Here is a 23058-nt window from a genome sequence, read left to right as displayed (position 1 = left end):
AAATTCGGTGCATGTAGTAATGGTTCATGTTTATAATCCCAGGAATTTGAAAGGAAGGTAGGAGGCTCGTGACACATTCAAGGCCGGGTCTACACAGCGAATGCTGGGCCAGGAGGCTACAGAGCCTAGCTCTGTCTCAAAACATGCTTAATTAAGAACTAAACACTTTCCAGGTGGTGGTGGCACACGCCTCTGATCTCAGCACTGGGAGGCAGAGGCAGGCAGGCCTCTTTATTGTTTTTTTTTTTTTTTTTTTTTTTATTTATCTCTGAGTTCGAGGCCAGCCTGGTCTACAGAGCATGTTTCAGGATAGCCAGGGTTACATAAAGAAACCCTGTCTCAGAAAACCAAGTAAATAAATAAATAAACTTCACTGGGTGTGGTAGTGCATGCCTTTAATCCCGGCTCTTGAGAAGTAGGGCAGGGAGCTCTCTCTTTAAGTTCAAAGCCAGCCTGATTTACACAGTGAGATCCAGGACAGCCCAAGATACACAGTTAGACCCTGTATCAAAAAATAATAATAGTAGTAGCAATAATAATAGAAAGCTGGCTCAGCACTTGCTGCTCTCCTAGAGAGCTCGAGTTCACTCTCCCAGCACACAAGCCAAGGATCTCATGACCATCTGTAACTCCAGCTCAGGGAGTTGCATGCAATACCTACATATAGACACATATGCATAATTAAACATTTAAAATGAATGGCTGGAGAAATGACTCAACAATTAAGAGTACCAGTTGCTCTTCCAAATTCAATTCCCAGCACCACAAGGTAGCTCACAGCCGCCGTCTATAACGCCAGTTCCAAGGGCATCTGATGCCCTCTTCTGTCCTTCATGGTCGCCAGGCCCATTTGTGGTGCATAAACATACATGCAGACAAAAATCCCAAACACATAAATAGTGTCTTAGCATTTTTAGATTTGCTTTATTATTTCATATGTGTGAGTCTTTTGCCTGCATGTATATATTTGTACCACATGCATGCCTGGTGCCCACTGAGGTCCAAAGAAGTGTTGGATCCCTTGGGACGTGAGTGACAGGTGGTTGTGCGACACCATGTGGGTGCACCTCTCAAACCCAGATTCTCTGCAAGAACAAGTGTTCTCAACAGCTGAGTCATCTCTCCAACCCCAACACAGAAAAACAATTTTCAACTAAAACAAATCTATTTTTAAATAATTGTGAAGACTTTTTTTTAAATCACACCTGTTTGCATGTGTGAGTTCCGACGAGAGTTTAGACGAGAGAACATCAGATCCCAGGGACTGGAGTTACTGATAGTTGTGTGCCAAATGATATAGATGCTAGGAATTGAACTCAGGTCCTCTGCAAGAGCAGTACGTACTCGTAACAGTTCAGTCATTGCCCCAGCCTCCCCCTGGGGAGAAAACCTTTAAATAAATAAATATTAAGATTGAAAAAAAAAACCCACTTTAACCACAACCTCCCTTTCTTCTGCAGAGAGTTCTATCCTGGAAGCTGACATTGTCCTGGAGACGCTAGACAACGATGTTGTCAGCATGGAGGTCTTCTTCAAAGCCTGGCTGCATAACAGTGAAACCGACCAAGAAAACATCCACCTTCTTCTTACTCCACAGAGTCTTCATCCTCCTTCCCGAGCCAAGGATCATCCAAGTACACGGCCCTGAAAAAGATAGATTCTGTAGGCTCAGCATATCCTTGTCTAGGGTTAGAACTCTGGATGACTCTAGAGAGGCAGCAAAATACAGATAAGCTGAGGCCCAGGGGTTGGGTGAGACCTGGGTGAAGCTGTCTGGTGATGGTGTTCTCAAGAGTGACCATCCCAGCCTGCAAGGGCCAAGTAGTGGCAGAGGCAGAGTCCTTGATGCCTCAATGATAAGACAATGGCTACGCCGTAGAAAGATATGGATAATCAAGCATTTTTCTCAATAGTCTCACTCAATATGGTGGGCACTATTGGTACTCTAACTTAAAAGATTCTTTTACCTTGATAATGCCAACACTGCCTGCAGTGAGAAGAACAAATAGAAGTCTTCTCACTGGGGCTCGAGAGACGGCTCAGTGGCTAAGAGTATTTGCTGTTCTTACGAAAGATCTAGAATCAGGTCTCAGCACACACATGGAGCCCACAATCTCCTGTCACTCCAGATCCAAGGGATCTGACACCTTCTTCAGGCACTGCGCCCATGTAAGACACATACATGAAGACAGACAGACAGACAGACAGAAAAGAAACACGCATAAAATTAAAATAAAATTCCTAACAATCTCACTTAGCTAGGCATCAAATTGAGGAAAACTGTATCAACTCAGAAGCAAGCTCCACATGGCAGCCCTGTCCTCTTCTCACAAGAGCCCAGTGTCCACAGACTCACACATCTGCCATCAATATTCAAACCAGAGAGAGATGTTTTAACCCATTGTAGCATCAAAGGGTCAGGCTCAGAGCAGCAGAAGCCTGGGCCTTTGGCACCTAAAGGTAACTGCTGGGGTAGAAATACAAAACCCTGATACACACCTCAAACCATAGCACTCAGGGGGTAGAGGCAGGAGAAGCAGGAGTTCAAGGTCATCTCCAGCTACATAGCAAGTCAAAGGTCAATCTGGGCTGCAAGAAATCCTGTCAAAAAAATTAAAGCTTAAAAAAAAAAGCGTAATAGAGCAGCATGCCCTACACCAAGAGCAGTCCAGCTCAGTGCCAGTTTATGCACGCCTGCCACCATACCACCACTGTGCTCTGAGGCCTTCTACTCTGTCCTATACTCAGGTTCCTTTCAGGGCATTCAAATAAGCTATTTCAGGAACTTGTGCCTCCCACAGCCCCTGGTGGCCCCTACAAGAGCCCAGAGGAAAACAGTGGCAGTCAGCTGACTCTCTGACTTCTGCTTTCCTGCTCTTCCTTCATCTGACCAGCACGCTTGCCAAAGCCACGGGGAAGCAGCAGAGGCAAGATTTCCTAACATGATACCCAAGGGCCTCTGCATATTTTACCATTAGCTGCTCCACCAAGAACACGTGGTCCTCTTGAATGGCAAGCCAGAGCTCTCGCTATGAGACAACAGGTCAGCCAGCCCGGCAGTAAAGCAAGGGACAATCATGTCAGGCTCAGAGAATAAGTAAACTGTTTAGAGCGATAGTTAGACCACAGGTGCCAGATCTGCCTTACCTCCTCAACCAAGCTTGCTTTCTTTGTCCCAGTCCCCCCACCCCCTCCTGACCCTTGCCTGCTTAGTGAATAGAAACTAGTAGGAATTGTTGTTGCCTCTTAAAGCCTAGCCTGAGGTAGCCCAGTCTCTTCTCTAACTCTCTTTTTATTGTAGTATGTCTAAAATGTGATCTCCAAGAGCGATTTCTCAGCCCATCCCTGCTTCCTGGTACAGCTGATGGCATGTCGAGAATAGATGACCCCAAAGGAGATATCAGCACACTCTACCAGATGGCATCCCTGTCTTCAGACTCTCCGTATAAGCTTCAAGTGGTCAAGTATGCTTTGAGGAAGCCTCAGCAGTCTAAGCTGTTCTTACTGGTTCTGTGGCCTGGACGTGCAGAGATTTAGATTGCATCTCTGCAGTCGGGCTGCAGTCAGTGGCCAATAGCAGTTACAAGCGTGTCATTTAAAAAAAAAAAAAAAAAGTAAGGCTGGGCTTCTTAGCAAGTGGAAGCCAGAGGAGCAAGCCAGGACTTGCTACCACAGAAGACTTGGAGATGCAGGCAAGAATTGGAAACACGGCCTCTGAATGCACAGAAAGGCAAGGTTAATTCAAGGGCAGCCAATCATCCAATGGATGTTTATCAAAAGCTCGTTAGGATTAGTACAGGAATGAACCTTTCAAAGGGAAAGGGTATCCAGACCCAACTCCCACCCTACCACTACTCTAGGTACTAGAATTGCTGCTTCAGGGGACCCAGCTCTCAAGCACAACCATGATGACAAAGCCTAGCTTTGCTGCTCTCTAGTCCTTACTGTAAAGCACCATGTGAAGACAGCTGAGCTCTGAAAACTTTCTGTGTGCAGATCTGACCGCACACTATGTAATTTACACAGCCTGATGCACAATAAGGTCCAGAGCCAAATTCAGAAGGGTGTGGTTAGAGGTCCGGGCTACCACTAAGAAAGTCTTTCTTTTCCAGGGCTCTGAAATCTAGTGGGATCTGCGAGTCCCTGACCTATGGACTGCCCTTCATTCTCAGACCCACAAGCTGTTGGCAGCTGGACTGGGATGAACTGGAAACAAATCAACAACATTTTCATGCCCTGTGTCACTGCTTGCTGGTGAGTGTTCTACCCCGGGCAAGAGTGCTCACATAACAACTAGACAAAACCAGCCACTAACACTCCTCCCTGATCCCAGACCTGTATCAACCCTGGGAAGGGTGGAAACCCTGGAAATACTCTGAAATTCACAGTAAATATAACGTCACCTCTGTTAGATGAGCCCAAAGGAGATGTTAGTACACTCTACCAGATGGCTTTTCAGGCATCAGCTGATCAGCTGATCAAGTGTGGTACAAAAGGACACCCGCGCTCCATACCAGTGCTACTGTTTATATACTTCATCTATTTGTTTTGTGTCCATATGTGTAGGGGGTGATGCACAAATGCCCTGGCACATGTGCAGAGATCAGAGGACAACTTGTGGGAGTCAGTTCTACCCTTTGGTCATAGGGTCCTGGAGATTGAACTCAGGATGTCAGATTTGCCAGCAGTCAACATTACTGAGCACGCCACTTCACTGGGCCCAGGTGTTGCTCTTACTGACACCATGGCTAGGAAGTCCGGGAATTTATATCTATCTCGAAGTGTCAGGTAAAAGTCAGTTTAGGGGTAGTAGTTATAAGCATGGACGAAAAAGCAATGTGAGGCTATGCAGCTTGTATGCAGAATGCTTCCTGAACTCAGCCATAGCCCTTTATTTTATAACCTTTAAACAGAAGTAATGATGCTTTAAGATGTACTTCCTTTCGGACTAGATGGTAATAGCTCTTGCCACGCAAGCCTGATGATCTAAGTTCAAACCCCACATCCACAGTGGAGAATGCAAACACACTCAGGAAGTTGTCCTCTGGCCTCCACTCATACACAGTGGCACACTTGTACCCACACTCACACACACACACACACACACACACACAAGAATAACAGTGAATGCTCTAAGCCCCAGAGCCTTCTAACACTGTACGGGTTATCACAGGTCACTGAGAGGACAGTCTCTGATCCAGACCCAGGCCAATCATTGCTTTAAGCCCTAGATATGCATTCAGCGATGACATAATAGATATATCAGTTTCCTCTGTAATGGAGGAGACAGAGAAAAAAATATATATACATATAATAGATTATTATATATTGAAGATTACTGGAAGTCATGGTTAGAAAAATACAACAGAGAACTGTTTGTAGGCATATATAATCAGAGCTCAGCAAAGAACGGGATATGAGGGGGGTGAGGTCGATGAAGTATCCAGCACATGCTTGGCATCTGACTTGAACATCAAGATGTCAACCCTTTGAACAGAAGCAAATTAAAACAAAACAAAAACACAGGCCCAGAAACTAATGTGGCTTGCCCAACTCCACACAGTTACCCTCTGACCCTACACATTCACTGTGGCACGCACACCCACACATGAATTAAACACTCAGACTACAATTACTACTTGTAAAAGGAAAACCAATGAGGGGCGAGAGAGGCAACTTTGCCGTTAAGAGAGCTTACTGCTTACAGAGGACCCAGCTTTAGCTCCCAGCGTCCACATCACAAGACTCACAACCTCCTGTGATTCCAGTTCCAGGATCTGATCCTTTCATCTTGTCTCCACTAACATACACACACACACACACACACACACACACACACACATGCACACATATTAAGCCCCACATGCATACACATAATTTAAAAAAAAAAAAGGAAAGGAAAGGAGCCAGATGTGGTAGAACTTGCCTTTAATTCCAGCACTTAGAAAACAGAGGCGGGCTGATCTCTGCGAGTTCAAGTCTAGCCTGGTCTACATTGCAAGTGCTGAGCCAGCCAGAACTATATATAGCATGAGATTCTGTCTCAAAAACCTAAAAAAAAAAAAAGATAAAGAAAGATAAAAGAAAATTAATGTAACACTTAAGTTGAAATAAAATAATTGAAAAGAGAATCCAAGGACAAAATACTAAATACACACTTGACCTAGTGCTGGAGAGATGGCACAGAATTTAAGGGTACGTGCTGCTCTCCCAGAGGACCTGAGTTCAGTTCCCGGCACCCACATGGCGGCTCACAACCACCTGTAACTCCAGGGAAAGCCAACATCTCCGCTCTGCTCAGCACGGGCACTTGCTCTCAGATCACCTGCTCAGACCCACACACACATAGCTGAAAATAAAATACATCTCTCAGAGATAACAGAGGTTGGACTGAGGTGGACCAGACAGAGTAAGAGACATGTGTCCCTCAGGTTTGACCTAGGCGGACCAAGTGGCAGACATGTGTCACACATGAGTGACAGGCACAAAAGAATGGGCAGCACAGCACTGTGTCTTTCACTGTCAGAAGCAGGCTTCTTTTCCTGTTTCTTTTGGTGTCCACCCACTGAGTTCCTGTTTCTGGTCTGAAGAACGGCCACCCCTCTTTGCAGAGAAGCGACACAAATCAATCACTTCTGTGACTGCTCCTCAGCTCAGTTTACTAAGTTCTCCACCCACTTCCTCAGAGTCTCTGAGATGATCCATCACTCAGCAAGCATTTCTCCCAGTGCCTTCAATCCCTTTATTTTTCTTTTTGACAAACTGGAGGTTGAACCCAGGATCTCACATATGCTAGTCACTCTACCCTGATTCTATATCCCCAGGCTTCTGTTTGTTTGTTTGTTTGTTTGTTTGTTTGTTTGTTTATGTATTTAGTCTGAGACGGGTCTCATTTTAAGTTACCCAGGGACTTGAACTTAATCTGCAACCCAAACAAGCCTTGACTTCAAGACCTTCCCATCTCGGCCTCCCTGACCCTGCTTTTAATACAGTTGTTGTTGTTGTTGTTTAAATAAAGGCAGGGTCTCATGTAGCCCAGGTTAACCTTCTTAAACTTGCTATGTAGCTGAGGATAGCCTTTGCTTCCCCAGCATCGGTATGCACAGGCACCATTATACTTGGCTTAATGCTTATAGTAAAGGATTTTTTGTTGTTCATTTCGTTTTTGTTTTTTGAGACAAAGTCTCTCCATGGCATAGTCCTGGCTGTTCTGGAACTCACTTTGTAGACCAGGCTGGCCTCAAACTCACTAAGATCTCCTGTGTCCACTTGCTGAGTTCTAGGATTAAAGGTGTATACCACTATGCCTGGGGAGTATGTGATATTTTAGACATTAGCATTTTAACACATTTTCCTGAAAATAGACATCCTTCAACACTCTTGCCAGGATTATAGTCCAAGACAATGAAATAAAGACATATACAAACAAGACGTGCATCTCAGTGTTATTTACAGTGGTAGAAAATTAGAAATAACTTAATGTCTTAAATGGATGAATGGATGTCCTAGTTGGCTTTTTGTCAACTTGTTGCAAGCTAAAGGTATCTGGGAGGAGGGACTCTCAACTGAGAAAATGCTTCTGTAAGACTGGTTGGTAGGCAAGTCTACAGGGCATTTTCTTAATGTGGGAGAGGCCATCCTATTATGGATGGTACCTTCCATTGGGCAGGTGTATTACAGGATATTTGATCTCACTGTGATCAACCCAGAGATTGTTATTTACTGGGAAAACCTGTTTTTAGTTGTAGTGTGGCTCAGCCTTAGCACACACCTTTAATCCAAGAGCTTTCTGATTAAATTCTATCCAAGAGCTTTCTGTAAACGGATTAAATAAAGTCAAACATAGGTCAAGAGGTGGAGCAAGCAACCAGTAGACAGGAAGTGAACATCAGATTATTAAGAAAAAAAAAAAACATAGACTGTAAGAGGGACTCAGGAGGACAGATAGAGAGATGCACAGGAAGTAGAAGGGACAGATACTCTGTTTGACGGAGGTTTTCTGAGACAGGGTGAGAGAGAGGTTCTTCTGGGATGTGGGCTGAGGAGGAAGGTCAGCTGGGTGCTTTCTCTGCCTCTCTGAGCTAGCTGGCTTTCACCCCCACATCTGGCTCCCAAGTCTTCGTTGGTAAAATCAAACAATTGAGGTTTTATTTAAAAACTACATAGGTGGTCCTGAGTTTCATTTTTTAAAAAAGTAGTCTGAGCAAGCCATCGAGAGCTTCTTCTGTGCTTTCTGCTCTAGTCCCTGCCTCCACGGTCATGCCTTGAGGTCCTGGCTTGGCTTCCTCTGAGGACAGACAGACAGACAGCTGAAGCAAACCTTTTCCTCCCGATGTTGCTTTTGGACATGGTTTTGATTCCCCCCTTTGCTCACGCTGTAGGCCTCTGTATTTCACTGGGCTAGAACAGAGTCTGCTCATTCATGTTCTCCTTTTATGTTTGTGTGTGTGTGTGTGTTTGTGTGTGTGTGTGTGTTTGGGAGGTTTCCATGCTGTAACATCATGAGAGTTAGGGGACAGCCATCAGGAGTCGGTCCTCTCCTTTCACCGTGTGGGTCCCAGGGATCTTGATCTTCCCACTGCCCTCCTAGTGGGAGGAGGGGCAAATCAGTTTTCTGCATCCATGCTATTTGAATGACACCTTCTCTGCGTGGCATAAATCAAAAATGGCAGCACGAGAGAGAGAGAGAGAGAGAGAGAGAGAGAGAGAGAGAGAGAATTATTTTTCACAAGCTTCAAGTCATTCATTCGACAAGAAATAGTTTTACACTTACTATGTGACAAGGCTTAATATTTGGTTTGAACCTGCCTGACCCTGTTTGCACAAGTTGCCTGAACCTTGTTTTTTTATATCTTTATTTTTATTAGCCTGTATGTATATATATCTATATGAGTGTACACAGCTTGTTACAGGTGGCCACCGAGGCCAGACCTGGAGTTTCAGGCAGTTATGCCCTGGCTAGCATGGTTGCTGGAACCAAACTTGGGTTCTTTGAAGATCGCAAAGAGCTTCTAGTTGCTGATCCGTCTCCACAGCCCTGTGTGTGCTGAACTTTGCCTCCATCTCTGGTCCGGGATTTTTACATTTGGTTTATTTGTTCTTTTCAAATCCAGTGCCTCCTCAGTTCCCCGTGCAACTCTCTGTGCCCCCGCCTTCCCACACTGGGGTTCCCCACAGCCAACTCCTGTTCTAACTTCTGTCTTTCTGTTAATAGCAGCTCTGTCATTGTCTAAATCACCCAGGCTTGAAACCTCATCCACTTTCAGCCATGGTGTCCTTTACACTCCAGTCACCTGAGGCCACATCAGTTTTCCTCTCCTAAATTGGAGTTGTCCTTGTTTCCTGTTCCCAATGCTTTTCAAAAAAACTTTTTCATAAACTCCTAACTTCCCTTCCCCAGCTCCATTTTACCTACGTGGTGAGACTACATTAATCTTTCTTTCTTTTTTTCTTCCTTTCTTCCTTTTCTCCTTTCTTTCTTTTACTGTTTATTTTTAGACACAGGCTTACTCTATAACTCTGGATGGCTTAGAACTTATATGTAGACCAGGCTGGCCTCAAACTCACAGAGATCTGCCTATCTCTGCCTGCATAATGCTGGGTCTAAAGGCATGCACTACCACACCCAGCCTGACTGCCTTCTTGGGGCAGTCCTGACTTTGAAGTTTCTTGTGCCTACACCCACTCGTTTAATGAACCTCACCTGCCTGCGAGATCCGTCCATTAGCGTCATTCCCTGGATCCTCACTGTGCTAATCCAGCCCTGTCTTACTTGTGCTTTAATACTGCACTCCTTCACGAGCTGGGATGCTCTCAGTCTCTCCCCTTCTCGGCCTGGCTTAAGCATGGCAGTAAGTCTGCCATCTACAGCTTCAAAATACTGTGTGTCTTCGGCTGGTGGTGCAGTTCAGTGATAAGGAACTTGCCTGGTGTGTGCATGAAGCCGTAGGTTTGATCTCTAGCAAAACACACACACACACACACCTATATTTGAATACAGACACACAGTCTATATTCAAGGCTTACCTTATTCTCTTCACATACCGTACCATACCCTACAACCAAATGAGTGGGAAGCATTAGCTTCCCCTCTGTCCATGCTGTCTCTTCTCTTCTCTCCATGTGTTCAAATCCTGCCCTAACCTGAAAGGCTCAGCTCAACGGTTTCCTTGGTGAGCCCTTCCCAGATGCCTTTTTTCATCAGACCTTGTGTATTTTATTCCTACTTTAGAGAAAAGCATATTTCAAGTCATCATTTCTTTTAAAGTATATGTCCGATGATTTGACTTAAGGACTGAGATGTAAACTTAATTTATTCTAAAATCCAAAATGACACACTTGCCCTTTCCTGATGTTTCTACCACTTCCCCACTCTCCCAGCCAAGTTTTCGGCTTTAGTCAAATTTTGGCTCAGAAAAGAAATCCCCCTTTTGTTACCTCTATTTTTTTAATGTGTGTGTGAGAGAGAGGGGCAGGGGAGAGGGAGTATGGGAATGAGGGGGGGTGACGCGCAGAACACATAAAAGAGCATCAGCTGTCCTCTCTCTCTCTCTCTCTCTCTCTCTCTCTCTCTCTCTCTCTCTCTCTCTCTCTCTCTCTCTTCCTTTGAGGCAGGATCTCTTCCTGAACTTGAAATTTGTGAATTCTAGACTAGGTTGGAAGCCAGAAACCATAGTCATGCCCCTGCCTCCCTGTCCCTCAGAGTTAAGGACCCTTGTAGGGAAATCTGGCTTGTTGTGTGGGTGCTGGGATCCAAATGCCAGTCCTCAGATTGCATACAGGTGCTTTTGATTGCCGAGCCATCTCTCCTGGCTCTCTCACTTTGGAGTGGCTCAGGCAGTTTGCTAAAATATTCTGATGAAAATATCCCTCTTGCTCAAGAAAAGCCTGTGCTTTGGAACTTGATAGCCCTCAGTCTGCTCCTTTATTGTTTCCTGACTGTGAACTTCAGAAACATAATCACATCTCTAACTATGGTGTATTTATGTATTCAGAACCCTAACAAACACAGTGACTTCCTGCGGTCTAGTGTCTACAGGATGACATATTAAAAAACATTATTCAGTGACCCAAAAGAAATTTTTAACTAATTAATTTGTGTTTTCAAAAACACCAGAGAAGAGCCCTCTTATAACTACAATGGCATAGAAATGAATAGATTTTTCTCCTTCACTCGGTAATTATCTGTAACCCAGAGATGCTGTTCCCTAAGCCCTTTTACACACATGCGTGCACACACAGTCACTCTCACCACATCCTCTGGGCCCTGTTCTTTGCCTTTCTCCTCCCACTCAGCCACAGAGTCTACACTGACTTAGCTTCTCTGACATAATTTGCAGCATTGTGAGGTCTTGTATAAAATATTCAAGGCTAGCTCTAGCAAGACTTCTGTGAGCGGTCAGCAGGAGAGAAAGAAAGGAAAGAGGCACATCTGAGACACGCTAGCAACTCTTGTCTCTGTCACATCTAACCGAAACTATAAAGTATGCCTTGCATATTTTTGAGTGCTTAGAGCTACATGTGTGAACCTGGCACATATCTGGCCCGTGGGTTACACACCGTTGTTGGCTATTACTTTTATAATTTCCATTTGTTTCCTCCTGTTTTCTTTTTTTCTGTTTTGGTTTTTTCAGACAGCGTCTACCTAGTCTTGGCCTTCCTGTAACTTGCTATATAGGCCAGGCTGGCCTTGAACTCACAGTGATCCACCTGCTGCTGCTTCCTGAGTGCTGGGATTAAAGGCGTGTCTCACCATGCCTGGCTCTTATTGTTTCCTTTCAATATCATTACATTTGTTTGTTTGTGTGTATGTGTGTCTGTGTGTGTGAGAACTCACTCACAAATGTAAAGATCAGAGGACAACTTACAGGAGTCAATTCAAGCCTAATGACCTGAGTTTGATCCCTGGGACCTCCACAATGGAGAGAATCTATACTTGCAATCATTCCCCCACCCCACCACCACCTCACTCTCCTCTCTCTCTCTCTCTCTCACACACATACACACAAACACACACAACTCACACAGACACACAAACACACTCACACATACACCCATACAAACAAACACATGCAGTTTTAAGCATTTAAGACTCTTTACGGTTAAGCCTTAATCGGGTGCGTTTGTTTTATTCTTTCTTTTGTCTTTTGGTTTTCAAACTTACAGTCCTGACATGACCTTTTTTTTTTTTTAACATAACAATATTTAGTAAAAGCCTCACCTTGTGGATAAGTATATTATAGAGGCTTCAGTTGGTAGAGAAGGCTCACCCTTCCCTGCACCAGGCAGATAGAGCACTCGGGTACAGTGCTGAGTCACAGCTGGGCAGACATCCTACAGCTCAGCCTATCTTCCAGAGCTTTCAGAGGCAAGCCTGGTGTGCTGTGTCTCTCCTCATAAAAGGTCTCAACCCTGATTATTTCTACCCAAGTCTCCTTAAACACTTAGCTTCTCTCACGAATGTCTGCCTCCAACCCACTTAACTCTAGTATATCACCAATGTCCTAAGTGGAAAACTGGCTTGAGTCACACCTACCCCACCAGCAGATCTCCGCCAAAAGATCTGCTTCCTTGTAAACATCTCTTAGCAGATAGGAATCCTAGATTCTGAGCTCCACCACTATGACTACCACCATCCCCTCCCACTCAAAGTCAACATATGCCCTCGGGGGGGGGGGGGGGAATGGAGCTAGCCTAATTCCTACCTCTCTCTGGATCTTTCTCCTCTAGAGACTATAATTGTACCATTAAATCTATACTTCTTTGTCAGTATTCAAAGACCAGCTTTATTCATCTCCCATTGTATTCCCTTCACATAACATAGATTCCACACTATCTAGCTTCTCTGACTGTCCTGGGAGGGAGAAGCGGTCTGAGGTGATCTCTAGATGCAGACGTAGCTGTTATCATGAGCTCTCACCCACCTTTGTCATCTGACTACACACACAGCACAGTCTCTAATTCACCCCAGCCACTCAAGTGTTTTCACTGCCAGGTTCATGAGCTTCCCCACAAGTCAGAGTATAGGTGAGTGTGCTCGCTGCTCCCTCTCCTCCACCTCTTCATTTGCAGCAGCTTTCTGAACAAGACACCTGCTGCACTAATCAGATCCTAGCCATTGGTGTCCACCTATCAGGCTCCTTGGCTGTAAAAGTTACATAACTTTCCCATCTACACTTTGCACATGCTTTAAGCCTTAGTCAAATGCAGTCAGAAGTGTACTTTCCATTCCCTGGTTTTTTGTTTTGTTTTGTTTTCTGAAATCCGCTCCATTTCTGTCTTCCTCAAAGTTTGTTTTATTTGGGTATCTGACTTTCATCAGAAGAGCTTTACCCAGTCTTTCTGATCGATAGTATTCTCTGTCTTTATGTTATATGATAACCGTTCTTGGAGACAAGAACAAACATTTCTCCATTCTACATAGGAAATTGATGACAGACCAAAGTAGAGACACCACTGAAGTCCAATTTGGTGAGCCAATGAGTTCTATTGGAATTACTTACAAGAGTATGGGCAAGGGGTTACTTACAGGAACAGAAATGACTCAGAGACAGCTGCATTACCAAAAGCCCACACCAGCATGGGTGACGGCTCACAAAAGCCTGAAACCAGGAACATAGTGCATAGCTGCAGGCAGCTGGACAGGGTAGGCAGGGGAGATGTTCTTAACAGGTAACTGAGTTGGGCTGTGTCTCCTCCAGGCAGCTTGCTTGTTCTGAGCCTCTTCTAAGCAGCTCTTCTTCTTCTTTTTTTTTAATTAGGTATTTTCTTATTTTACATTTCAAATGCTATCCCAAAAGTCCCCTATACCCTCCCCCCCACACACCCCTACCCACCCACTCCCACTTCTTGGCCCTGGTGTTCCCCTGTACTGAGGCATATAAAGTTTGCAAGACCAAGGGGCCACTCTTCCCAATGATGGCTGACTAGGCCATCTTAAGCAGCTCTTCTAAGCACCTTTGCCTGACAGTATCTCTCAGAAGTCCTTACAGCTTGTATGTTTGAGAAAAAGGGGCCTAGTGAGTCTGGTCAGTTTCAGGGACTTCCTGAAAACTTTGCTTTGTTTACTTCCTGAGCTTAAAGAGCATCTCTGAAGGATGGAGTGTTTCATCTCCCTTAGACCATCCTGTGGTCTCACCTTCTTTCTGACAGTCTGTGTCTTCAGGAGCTTCTTCTCTCCAAGACAGAAGGTTTTACTCTCAGAGAAAATCACTACACATCTACCAATCTCGTAAATTTCACTCTTAGATTAATCCAGATCATAACGGTCTGTGTCCTTATAGTCCTTTGATGCTTTTATAGCCCTATATCTAAAAATTACTCAATTATTTTAATGTAGCAAAATAAGTAACTAATAATTAAACACATCTTAATTAAAAGGGGGTGGGACAGAGATCTCACTATATAACCCTAGCTGGCCCAGAACTCACTATGTAGACCAAGATGACCTTGGAGTCACAGAGATCCACCTGCCTCTTCCTCTTGAATTCTGGGGTCAATCATGTGCACTATTATGCCCGGATAATTTTAGAAACTGAACATTTTATAATGTTGACTTTGGGCTTAACGCAGTTCCAAGGACTTTACAGCTATCCGATTAGTTTATTACCATAACGATCCTATGAAATAAGAAAGGTCTCTGTCTTGCCGATGAGGAAACTAAGGTGCAGGGAAATGGCAGAGCCAGGACTGAGCCCAAGAAGCGTGCTCCAAGTCCCAGCTGCTGAACCACTCTACAGTTTAGGGGTTCGCTGGCCCACTGATCACAGGAGCCTCTGAAATATTCTTGTTACTCAGTAACATCCACAAGGCAGCAGCTCCCAGACTGTATGTCAAGAACCACAGGGTCCCGAGCAACCCTGATGACCTTTCTAATCCTGGCTCCATTTTGCCCTTCTCCTATCGCCAACTTCCTTAACTTGTTATTCTGTCTTCGTGTGCTTTCTCATTTTTTTTTTATGTTTGAATAACAACTTCATAAAATATGGTAGGGAATAAAGATATATAGAAGAAATTAAAATTAATTTTTCCAAGTCTTTCTGAGATAAATCCCTCCATTGCCAGGAAAATGTTGTTTCAATTACTGGCCCTACTGTGAAGTCCCAGTTATGCAGCCAGTGACTCACTTTCCACATCCTCATTTCTCTCAAAGTTAGCTCTGTGCGAACTAGAAAAAGAAATGAAAACACCACCTCGCTCTTTCAGTTTCCTACTTAAAATGTCAGCGTCTCTAGAGACACATTCCTGAGTTTCCAGTCCATGTCTGCCCCAACTGGCCACAGAAGTGACAGAATTCCAGCCAGGATGTGTCCAGTCTGAGCACACAGGCTATGAGCTGGTTGGGCTATGAACGGGTGGAGAAACAGAAAGTCCTTGGCTGTGCAGGCGAAGAGTCAAGTCCAGGACTGCAAGCCCAGAGTGGGGTGATAGCAGGTCAAGAGCCTTGAAGAAAAACAGAATGAGGCTAGAGGCTAGACTCTGAAGGTCGTGAGTGAGGGGAGTAACCGTAAAGGCATGAGGTCACTGGGACTCCTGTGGTCCAGCCTGGTCTACTTCCCTTGCTTCATATTTCACTAGGCTGCTTCTAGTCTCCATTCCAGAGACAGTAATAAGTTACTAACTGTTCCCAAATACACTAACTTCTTTCACGCCTCCACCGTTGTGTGCTCACCCTTGCCTCTGCCCATCTCACCGAGTTTTATTCACTTTCTCCAGATTCTGCTTAAATGCCCTCACTGTGAAGCTTTCCTACCCCATCAGACCTTGTCCCCACTCATCGCTTGTCCTTTTCCACCCTTGTGTCTGTTGCCACATCTTACCTGGCCATCATAGCACCCATAACAGCGCAGGTTTGTCCACAGCTCTCCGCTGTGGTAACTGTCATGCTGCTGTTTTCTTATGCCAAAGTCAGAAAGTACCAGTTCCCATGTGCCATGTTGTTAGTCTACCTGGCATCTTCATGGATGTGCCTCACCCGGGGTCAGACACAGAATCCTAACCTCCTAAAAGACCTCTGGTCTTCAGCATGTCTCCAGTACATTATTGTAGATAATGGATAAGACCAGGTATATTTGTTTCTGCTCTTCTGTTGCTGTGAAGAGACACCAAGACCACAGCAAGTCTTATTTAAAAAAAAAAAAAAGCATCTAAACCAGGCAGTGGTGGCACACACCTTTCATCCCAACACGCAGGAGGCAGAAGCAAGTAGATCTCTGTGAGTTTGAGGCCATCCTGGTCTACAGGGTGAGTTCTAAGGCAGCCAGGACTACACAGAGAAACCTTGTCTCAAAATCAAAAGAACAAAGAAAGCATTTCACTGGGGCTAGCTTACAGTTTCAGAGGCCTAGTTCACTATTGTCATGTCAGAGACCATGATGGCATGCAGGCAGATATGATGCTGGAGAACTAGCTGAGAGTTCTACATCTGGATCAGCAGACAGCAGGAAGAGAGAGCCACTGGGCCTGGCTTGGGCTTTTGAAACCTCAAAGCCCACCCTCAGTGACACATTTCCTCCTATAAAACTACACCTCCTAATAGCGCCACCAATGACTAAGCACTCACAAGTATGAGCCCGTGGGTGCTGCTCATGTTCAGAGCACAACGTGCCCCTGTTCACCACTAAGTTAGAATCTTGAGGGAGTTTTGTGCAGGAAGGGAGTTGTTTGCTTGTTTATTTGTTTTGAAACAGAGTCTTACGCTGTAGTCCAAGTTGGCCTGGAACTCACTACCTAGCCCTGGCTGGTTTTGAACTTGTGGTGATCCTCCCCGCATCTGCCCTCCCCACATGTTCTAATCATAGGCACAAGCCACTACAGTGGGCAGCTATGAGGTTATTTTTCATTTTTGTTGTTTTATTTTGGTTTTAGCACTTTGTCAAGATAAGGAAGAACTACCCTGATTCCTAGTTTGTTGTTTGTTTTTAATGTGAAAGGATACTGAATTTTCTTTCTTTCTTTCTTTCTTTCTTTCTTTCTTTCTTTCTTTCTTTCTTTCTTTCTTCCTTCCTTCCTTCCTTCCTTCCTTCCTTCCTTCCTTCCTTCCTTCCTTTTTTAAATAAAACCTACCGGATAACTATATAGAGGGTTTTTTTCTCTTTATTCTATTAGCATATGTGGTGGTTTGAATAAATATGAACTCCTCCATAGACTTGTGTGTTTGAATGCTTGGCCCATAGGGCATGGCCATATTAGGAGGTGTGGCCTCGCTGGAGGAAGTGTGCTCCAGTGCAGGCAGGCTTTGAGGTCTTATATGCTCGAGCTACGCCCAGTGTGGAAGAGTCTCCTTTTTTTACCTGCAGATCAAGATGTAGAACTCTCAGCTCCTTCTCCAATACCGTGTCTGCCTGCTTGCCACCAGATTTCCCGCCATGACAATAATAGATTAAGCCTCTGAATTGTAAGCCAGTACCAATTAATATTGTCCTTTATAAGGGTTGTCTCCATCATGGTGTCTCTTCACACTAATACAAACCCTAACTAAGACAGCACAGTATAATCTCCTGATTGGGTTTTTTTAAATGTTAATCCAAAGGACTGGAGAGCTGGATCAGCAGTTAAGAGCACCTGTTTCTCTTACAGAAGACCTAGGTTCAGTTCCAGCACTCTCATGGTGGCTCAAAGCCCTCTGTAACTACAGTTCCATAATATGTGATGCCCTCTCTAACCTCCACAGGCTCCAGGCATGCATGTGATGCACAGATATGCCTGCAGGCAAAACACCCATACACATAAAGAAAAATCTTGTCTTCTGCATGTGATCTCAGTTGCTGTGGAGTCATCCACGCAACTGTCCTGCTATGTCCAGACAACAGTCTCCTGTGGTCATCCACCACCTCTGACTCTCATTGTCTCTCTGCCCCTCTCCATGATCCCTGAGTCTTGGGTGGAGGAGTGTGATACAACTGTCCACAATCTCTTATTCTCTGCACCTTGACCAGTTGTGGGTCTCCAGGTTCATCACTATTTACTGCAAAAAGAAAAAAAGCAATTTCTATAGTGAGGGCTGAGACACACTCTAATCTATGGGTATAGGGATAGGTCATTAGGAGTTGGTTTGATTTTATGTCCACTTACCAGAGTAATAGAAGCAGGTTCTTCTCTAAGGCCTATGATCTGTCTAGCTACAGATTCTTGGCCCTGGTAATGGTATCAGGTATGGTTTCAACTTGTGAAGTGGGCCTTAAAGCCAATCAGAAAGTTGTGACTTCCTGACATTTGGGCCACTATTGCACCCGTGGGCATATCTTGCCTGACCAGTTGTTGTTGTAACCCACAGGGTTCGCTGCTAGGAAAGATTGGTGACTCCTTTTCTCCTCTCTTACCATAAGCCCCACCATAGCAGTTTGTCATAAACTTTGCTATCTTGTGTTTTACTTTTCATTCACTGTAAATTATTTTCTAGGTTCTCCTATGATGCCCTCAGTTATGAACATGTTGAAATATATTGTTGCTTTCATTACTGGTTTCTACTTTCATTCTACTGTGGTTGAAGAAAAGATTTTGTATGCTGTTAGTCTTTTTAAAGGTGTAAAAGTCTGTATTGTTGTCTGTTCTGGAAAGTGTTCCCTCGTTCATTTGTGAGGGCTGGGTAATCTGTATTAGATGGTTTGGAATCTTCTACCATCTCCCCTGCTTATGAAAGCTAGTGTGATACACATGAGTGTATCAGTCAGATTTTTAGCACTATGGCAAAATGCCTGATATAATCAAGAGAAGGAGAACGTATTTTGGCTCACAATTTCAAATATTCAGAACATAGCCCTTGGCTCAGTTGATTCTAGGCCCATGATGAAAAAGCACGTGGCAGAGACGTCTCAGTTCATGATGAACAGGAGGCAGAGAGAGTGACAGGAAGGGAGGACAAGGTAAGATCTAACTTCCAAGGATACACCCCTGGGTGACCTCTTTCCTACAGCTAGGCCCCACCTCCTAAAGTTTCTAACTTCTCCCAGATGGTTCCATCTACTGAGGACCAAGATTTCAACACAGTCTATGGGAACTATTTCAGATTCAAGCCAATAAGGGTACTGGATGCTGCCACTGCTGCTTCTCTCCTCCTGGTTTGTTCCTTGCTTTGGTGAGAGAAAAAGCAAGTCCTAAACAGCCCTAATTTCTTCCTTGCTTCTTCCCAGTTTCCTAAAGCCCCAGGCATGCTTAGCTTACAGCTTCTTTTCCTAGGCACATTATACCACGGAAATGCCTCTCTCTCCACAAGCAAAGGGTATTTTGTTCCCCCAGCTCTCTCAGATTGCCTCTGAAATACCTACCTCACTTGGCAGCTGGTCACACTCCATCAATTGCACACTGTAGTTGTTCTCTGGCCATCACACTGATGGAAGACCAGGGCAGTACTGATCTGTGAGGTTAAAATTTCTGCCTGCTATAACAGACACTCCCCTGACCTTGCAAGGCTGGCAGCGATGCTGCTTCTATTCCTGTCAGCCAGGGGTCAGTAACCATAGCCTCTTCCTTCTCATTGGTATCTATAATGAATCATTAGGCTACAACTAGAAGACAGTCTCCACAACTGTAAATTAATTAAGTTTTCTGAGATGTGTATGTAGCCCTAGCTGGCCTGGAACTTGTTATGCAGACAAGGCTAGCCTTACACTCACAGAAATCCACCTGCCTGTGTTCTGAGTGTTGGGATTAAGGGTGTGTACCTCCAAGTCCAGCCTATAATTAAGATCTTGGTTTTCTCATGTAACAAGATATCTGAGGAAAAGCTAACTCAGAGCTGATGCAATTGACCAGCCAAGGACCCACCTCCATTTTTGTGCTCCAGTATCCATAGCAGAGAGACATCATTTTTCTGCCTGTTGCCTCATAGCTCCAGGGTGGTTGCTAAGCCTTAAGACTAAATCTTATCATAAAGATAAAGACCTACCAGGATATTCCAGAAGACTTACCCAGAAACTTCTGTTTCATGATGTAAACTTGGGTCACATGATCACCCTCAAACCAATGACAGAAGGCTGGAAAGTGGGTAAAGAGAAGAGAATAAAACATGGGTGTGGTGGAGAGCCAATTTTGAATGGTTGCCACATCTTCTGTCACAACTCCAGTAATTAGAAGCTACAGGGGGAGCTGGGGGAGGATGGTCTTACTCAGGCTGAACTTGGACTATTCTGTGCCGTTCAAAGCTTCCCTGTCCACTCCGCTCTAAAGAGAAGGAGCCCACTTTGTAAAGTCTAACCTGCATTCAGTGCAAACTCTTCAGTCACAGCATAATCAGTTCACATACTGTGTAATAGTTACCTTTCTTGTTGATGTGACTGAATACCTGAGGAGGAACGACTTTGAGGAGGAGAAATGTATTGTCTCACAGTGAGGAGATGCAGCCTTTCCTAGTGGGAACAGTGCTCCGCAAAGGAGGCTCACAGTGATAGAGGCTCACTTGATCACATCTCAATGGACCAGAACTGGAATCCAGGCCAGACTACAAGCCTCTATGATCCACTTCCTTCAGCTAGGCCCCACCTCCTAAAGGTACCCTCCCAAAGCAGCTCTCTTCCTTAGAAGTAGTCAAAGTATATTAGAAAGAACTCAGCAGTCTACTCCAGTCCTAAGACGGTTTCCCTTGAGATTCTAAAGACTGCTGTTTTTGAGATGTTCCCTAAGCAGTGCTTTGTCTCAGCCTCAGATACCACACCCAACATAGGTACAACTGCTTGTCCTAACAGTTCAACCCATAATTTGGCTAGTATACTTAGACTTGGGCCCTGGACCTCAAGGGTCTAGTGCCATAAGCCACTACCCAGGAGGAGATGTTGGAAATCTTCAACCCTAAAGAGGAGCCTTAAAGTTCAAACTTCCTTCCTCCTCACTTTTTCCTAGGAACTGAAGATCAGTGGGAGTTGTCATCTGATAAGGACATATTAATTTCTCTTCCAGAGCTTTGTAACAACTTCTTTATTATATCAAGCCCTTAAGTTTAAAAACATTCTATAAACTTCTTTAAGCAACCAAAAAAAAAAAAATCCAAGGAAAGGGAGAGGACAAAAAAAATTTACTTAGTCCTCTGAGCATCGCGACATTAGCAGAGACTTTTAAGATTGCAGTCCTTTCTATGTATGTGCCAAAGGAAACTTCGAGATCCTTAGCACATCCATGACTCTTCCTTAAAGAGGAGATCTAAGAAACATCATATTGCCGTAGCCCCTAGCTCGTTGCCTCCAGTAGCAAGATATGTCATGCTTAGTCATGTCATGCTAGAGCAGGTGGTTGACATTATCAGCTTGTTTAGGACTGATATGTGTCAGAAGAGTCGGTCACATGGAGTCTTAGGTGAACATCCTTTATAAGATCCCCCTTACTCTACTATAAATGCCGACAGGACACAGGGTGTATCCGGTGAACTCCGCACACCTAAGCCGTGGAATATAATAGGCACCCAATAAAAGCTGTTATAAGTGTTTTGTCTGCATGCATGTGTGTGCATCTCGTGCATGCCTAGTGCTCATGGAGGTCAAAAGAGGGTGTTAGGTCCCCTGAAACTGTAGGCACCAGGTGGGCACCAGGAATTGAACCTGGGTCTTCAATTCTGCAAATGCTCCTAACCACTGAGCCATCTCTCTGGCTCAATAAAATTTTAACAAACTTAAAAACAAGTGCCTGAACTGGTACAAGATAGAAGACTGAAAACCAATACTGATTGAAACCTTGACCCCAATGAGAAGTTACTTTGGCCAAAGGAAGTCAAGCAATTGCCTAGTCTTCCCTCAGAATGAGCAAGGCTGTGTCCCTACAGTAGGTAAATACCCAGACACACACATACACTATCATTTTAATATTATTTACTCCCAGCTTGATGGATTCAGGAAGCCTCAAGTAGACTTTACATCGAATTTTGAATCTGTTCTCCAGAAAAACCTCTAGATATAAGCACAATAATAATAGCATGTGAACTTGAAAAGGCCTCCATAGTGCTCTTTGTACAGTGTCTGTGGCTGGGTACACATTCCAGTGTGGTGAGTTATGATGATATTCACCATCACTATTGTGACTGTGATTAGAGTTATAGTTAACTTTCTCATGCCCAGACCATCTATCTCCACCCATGCTTTTATTGAGGAAGCACCAGGCTCCAAAACTTTCAGCCTTCGCCACCAACCACAAGAATAACCAGCCACAGCTTTTCTTCTTGGAGGCATGTATGTGTTCCCTACCCCTCGCCAGCAGCCACCAGATTCCATGGTGTTCTGTGATGCCTCGTTTGATGGCACTGAGTCAAGATGGCAGAGCTTTCCCTCCTGTCTCCTGCTACACTTTCTCTGGGTGTAAACACCAACTCGCCAGGCCAGCAGGCGTTAGCTGCTGGGTCACTTCCCTTGTGTTCCACTCAGCCCCGACAGCCCCCTTTCCTGCTGTCTGCCTTCTGTGCACTTCTGATGGTCTCCTTTCCCATTGTCTTCCAAACTGTTCTTGCTAGACTGGGAGAAGTAGTATAGGGCTGTTGTTCCCTGCCTTGTGTAGCTGGGAAACTGTTATATTTGTGCCATTTGTGTCATTAATGGTCTCAGTCAGCCAGAGGACATAACTTACTGGTGACTTTAACCATTCTGACTCCATGTTTCTGGGAGATTTATGGTTTTCCTTGGAAAAGCACCCCCAAAAAATTGCCTCCTTTCCATCTCATCAAAAAGGGTACGCCTACAAATTCATTTGCAAATGCTTGTCTCTTCTCTCTGCCCACGTGCAGAGACGTGTCACAAAGTGGCTCTTCATTCACAGAGCCACTGCCCCAGAATCCTGCCACTTCACTTTGTCCTGTGGACTGGCTGAGTTGATCTCAGGGGCCCTGTTCCCACCCACTGTCTTGTACTAAAGTTTTCCCCTACACAGTTCCTCTTTCTCTTCTTGCTCCACAATTTTCTTCAGCATCTTCTTAAACCTTCACTGGATATTCCAGGGGCATCCCCCATCATTCTTTTGTTTGTTTTTGTCTTATATATAGGCCAAGCTGGCCTTGAGGCTGTGATCCTCCTGCCTCCATCTCCTGAGTACAGGAATTAAAGGTGAATACCCCAATACCTAGCTGATAAAGATCTGGGGTAGAAG

General features: G+C 44.6%; 1 protein-coding gene across 3 annotated transcripts in view; it reads left to right on the top strand.

Annotated features, from left to right (window-relative positions):
- The window catches only part of M1ap (meiosis 1 associated protein), an 80737-nt gene that overhangs the window by 52874 nt on the left and 4805 nt on the right, over positions 1–23058 (top strand). For all 3 annotated transcript variants that reach the window (XM_021164813.2, XM_021164812.2, XM_021164811.2), the window contains exons 4-6: positions 1461–1634; positions 3302–3464; positions 4113–4254. In XM_021164813.2, the coding sequence (XP_021020472.1) occupies positions 1461–1634; positions 3302–3464; positions 4113–4254 (479 nt within the window). The remainder of the gene's footprint in view (positions 1–1460; positions 1635–3301; positions 3465–4112; positions 4255–23058) is intronic.

This window comes from Mus caroli, unplaced genomic scaffold, assembly GCF_978045245.1.
Source record: "Mus caroli unplaced genomic scaffold, Mus_caroli_1 scaffold_7, whole genome shotgun sequence".
NCBI lineage: Eukaryota > Metazoa > Chordata > Mammalia > Rodentia > Muridae > Mus > Mus caroli.
This window is presented reverse-complemented; position numbering and strand designations above follow the sequence as displayed.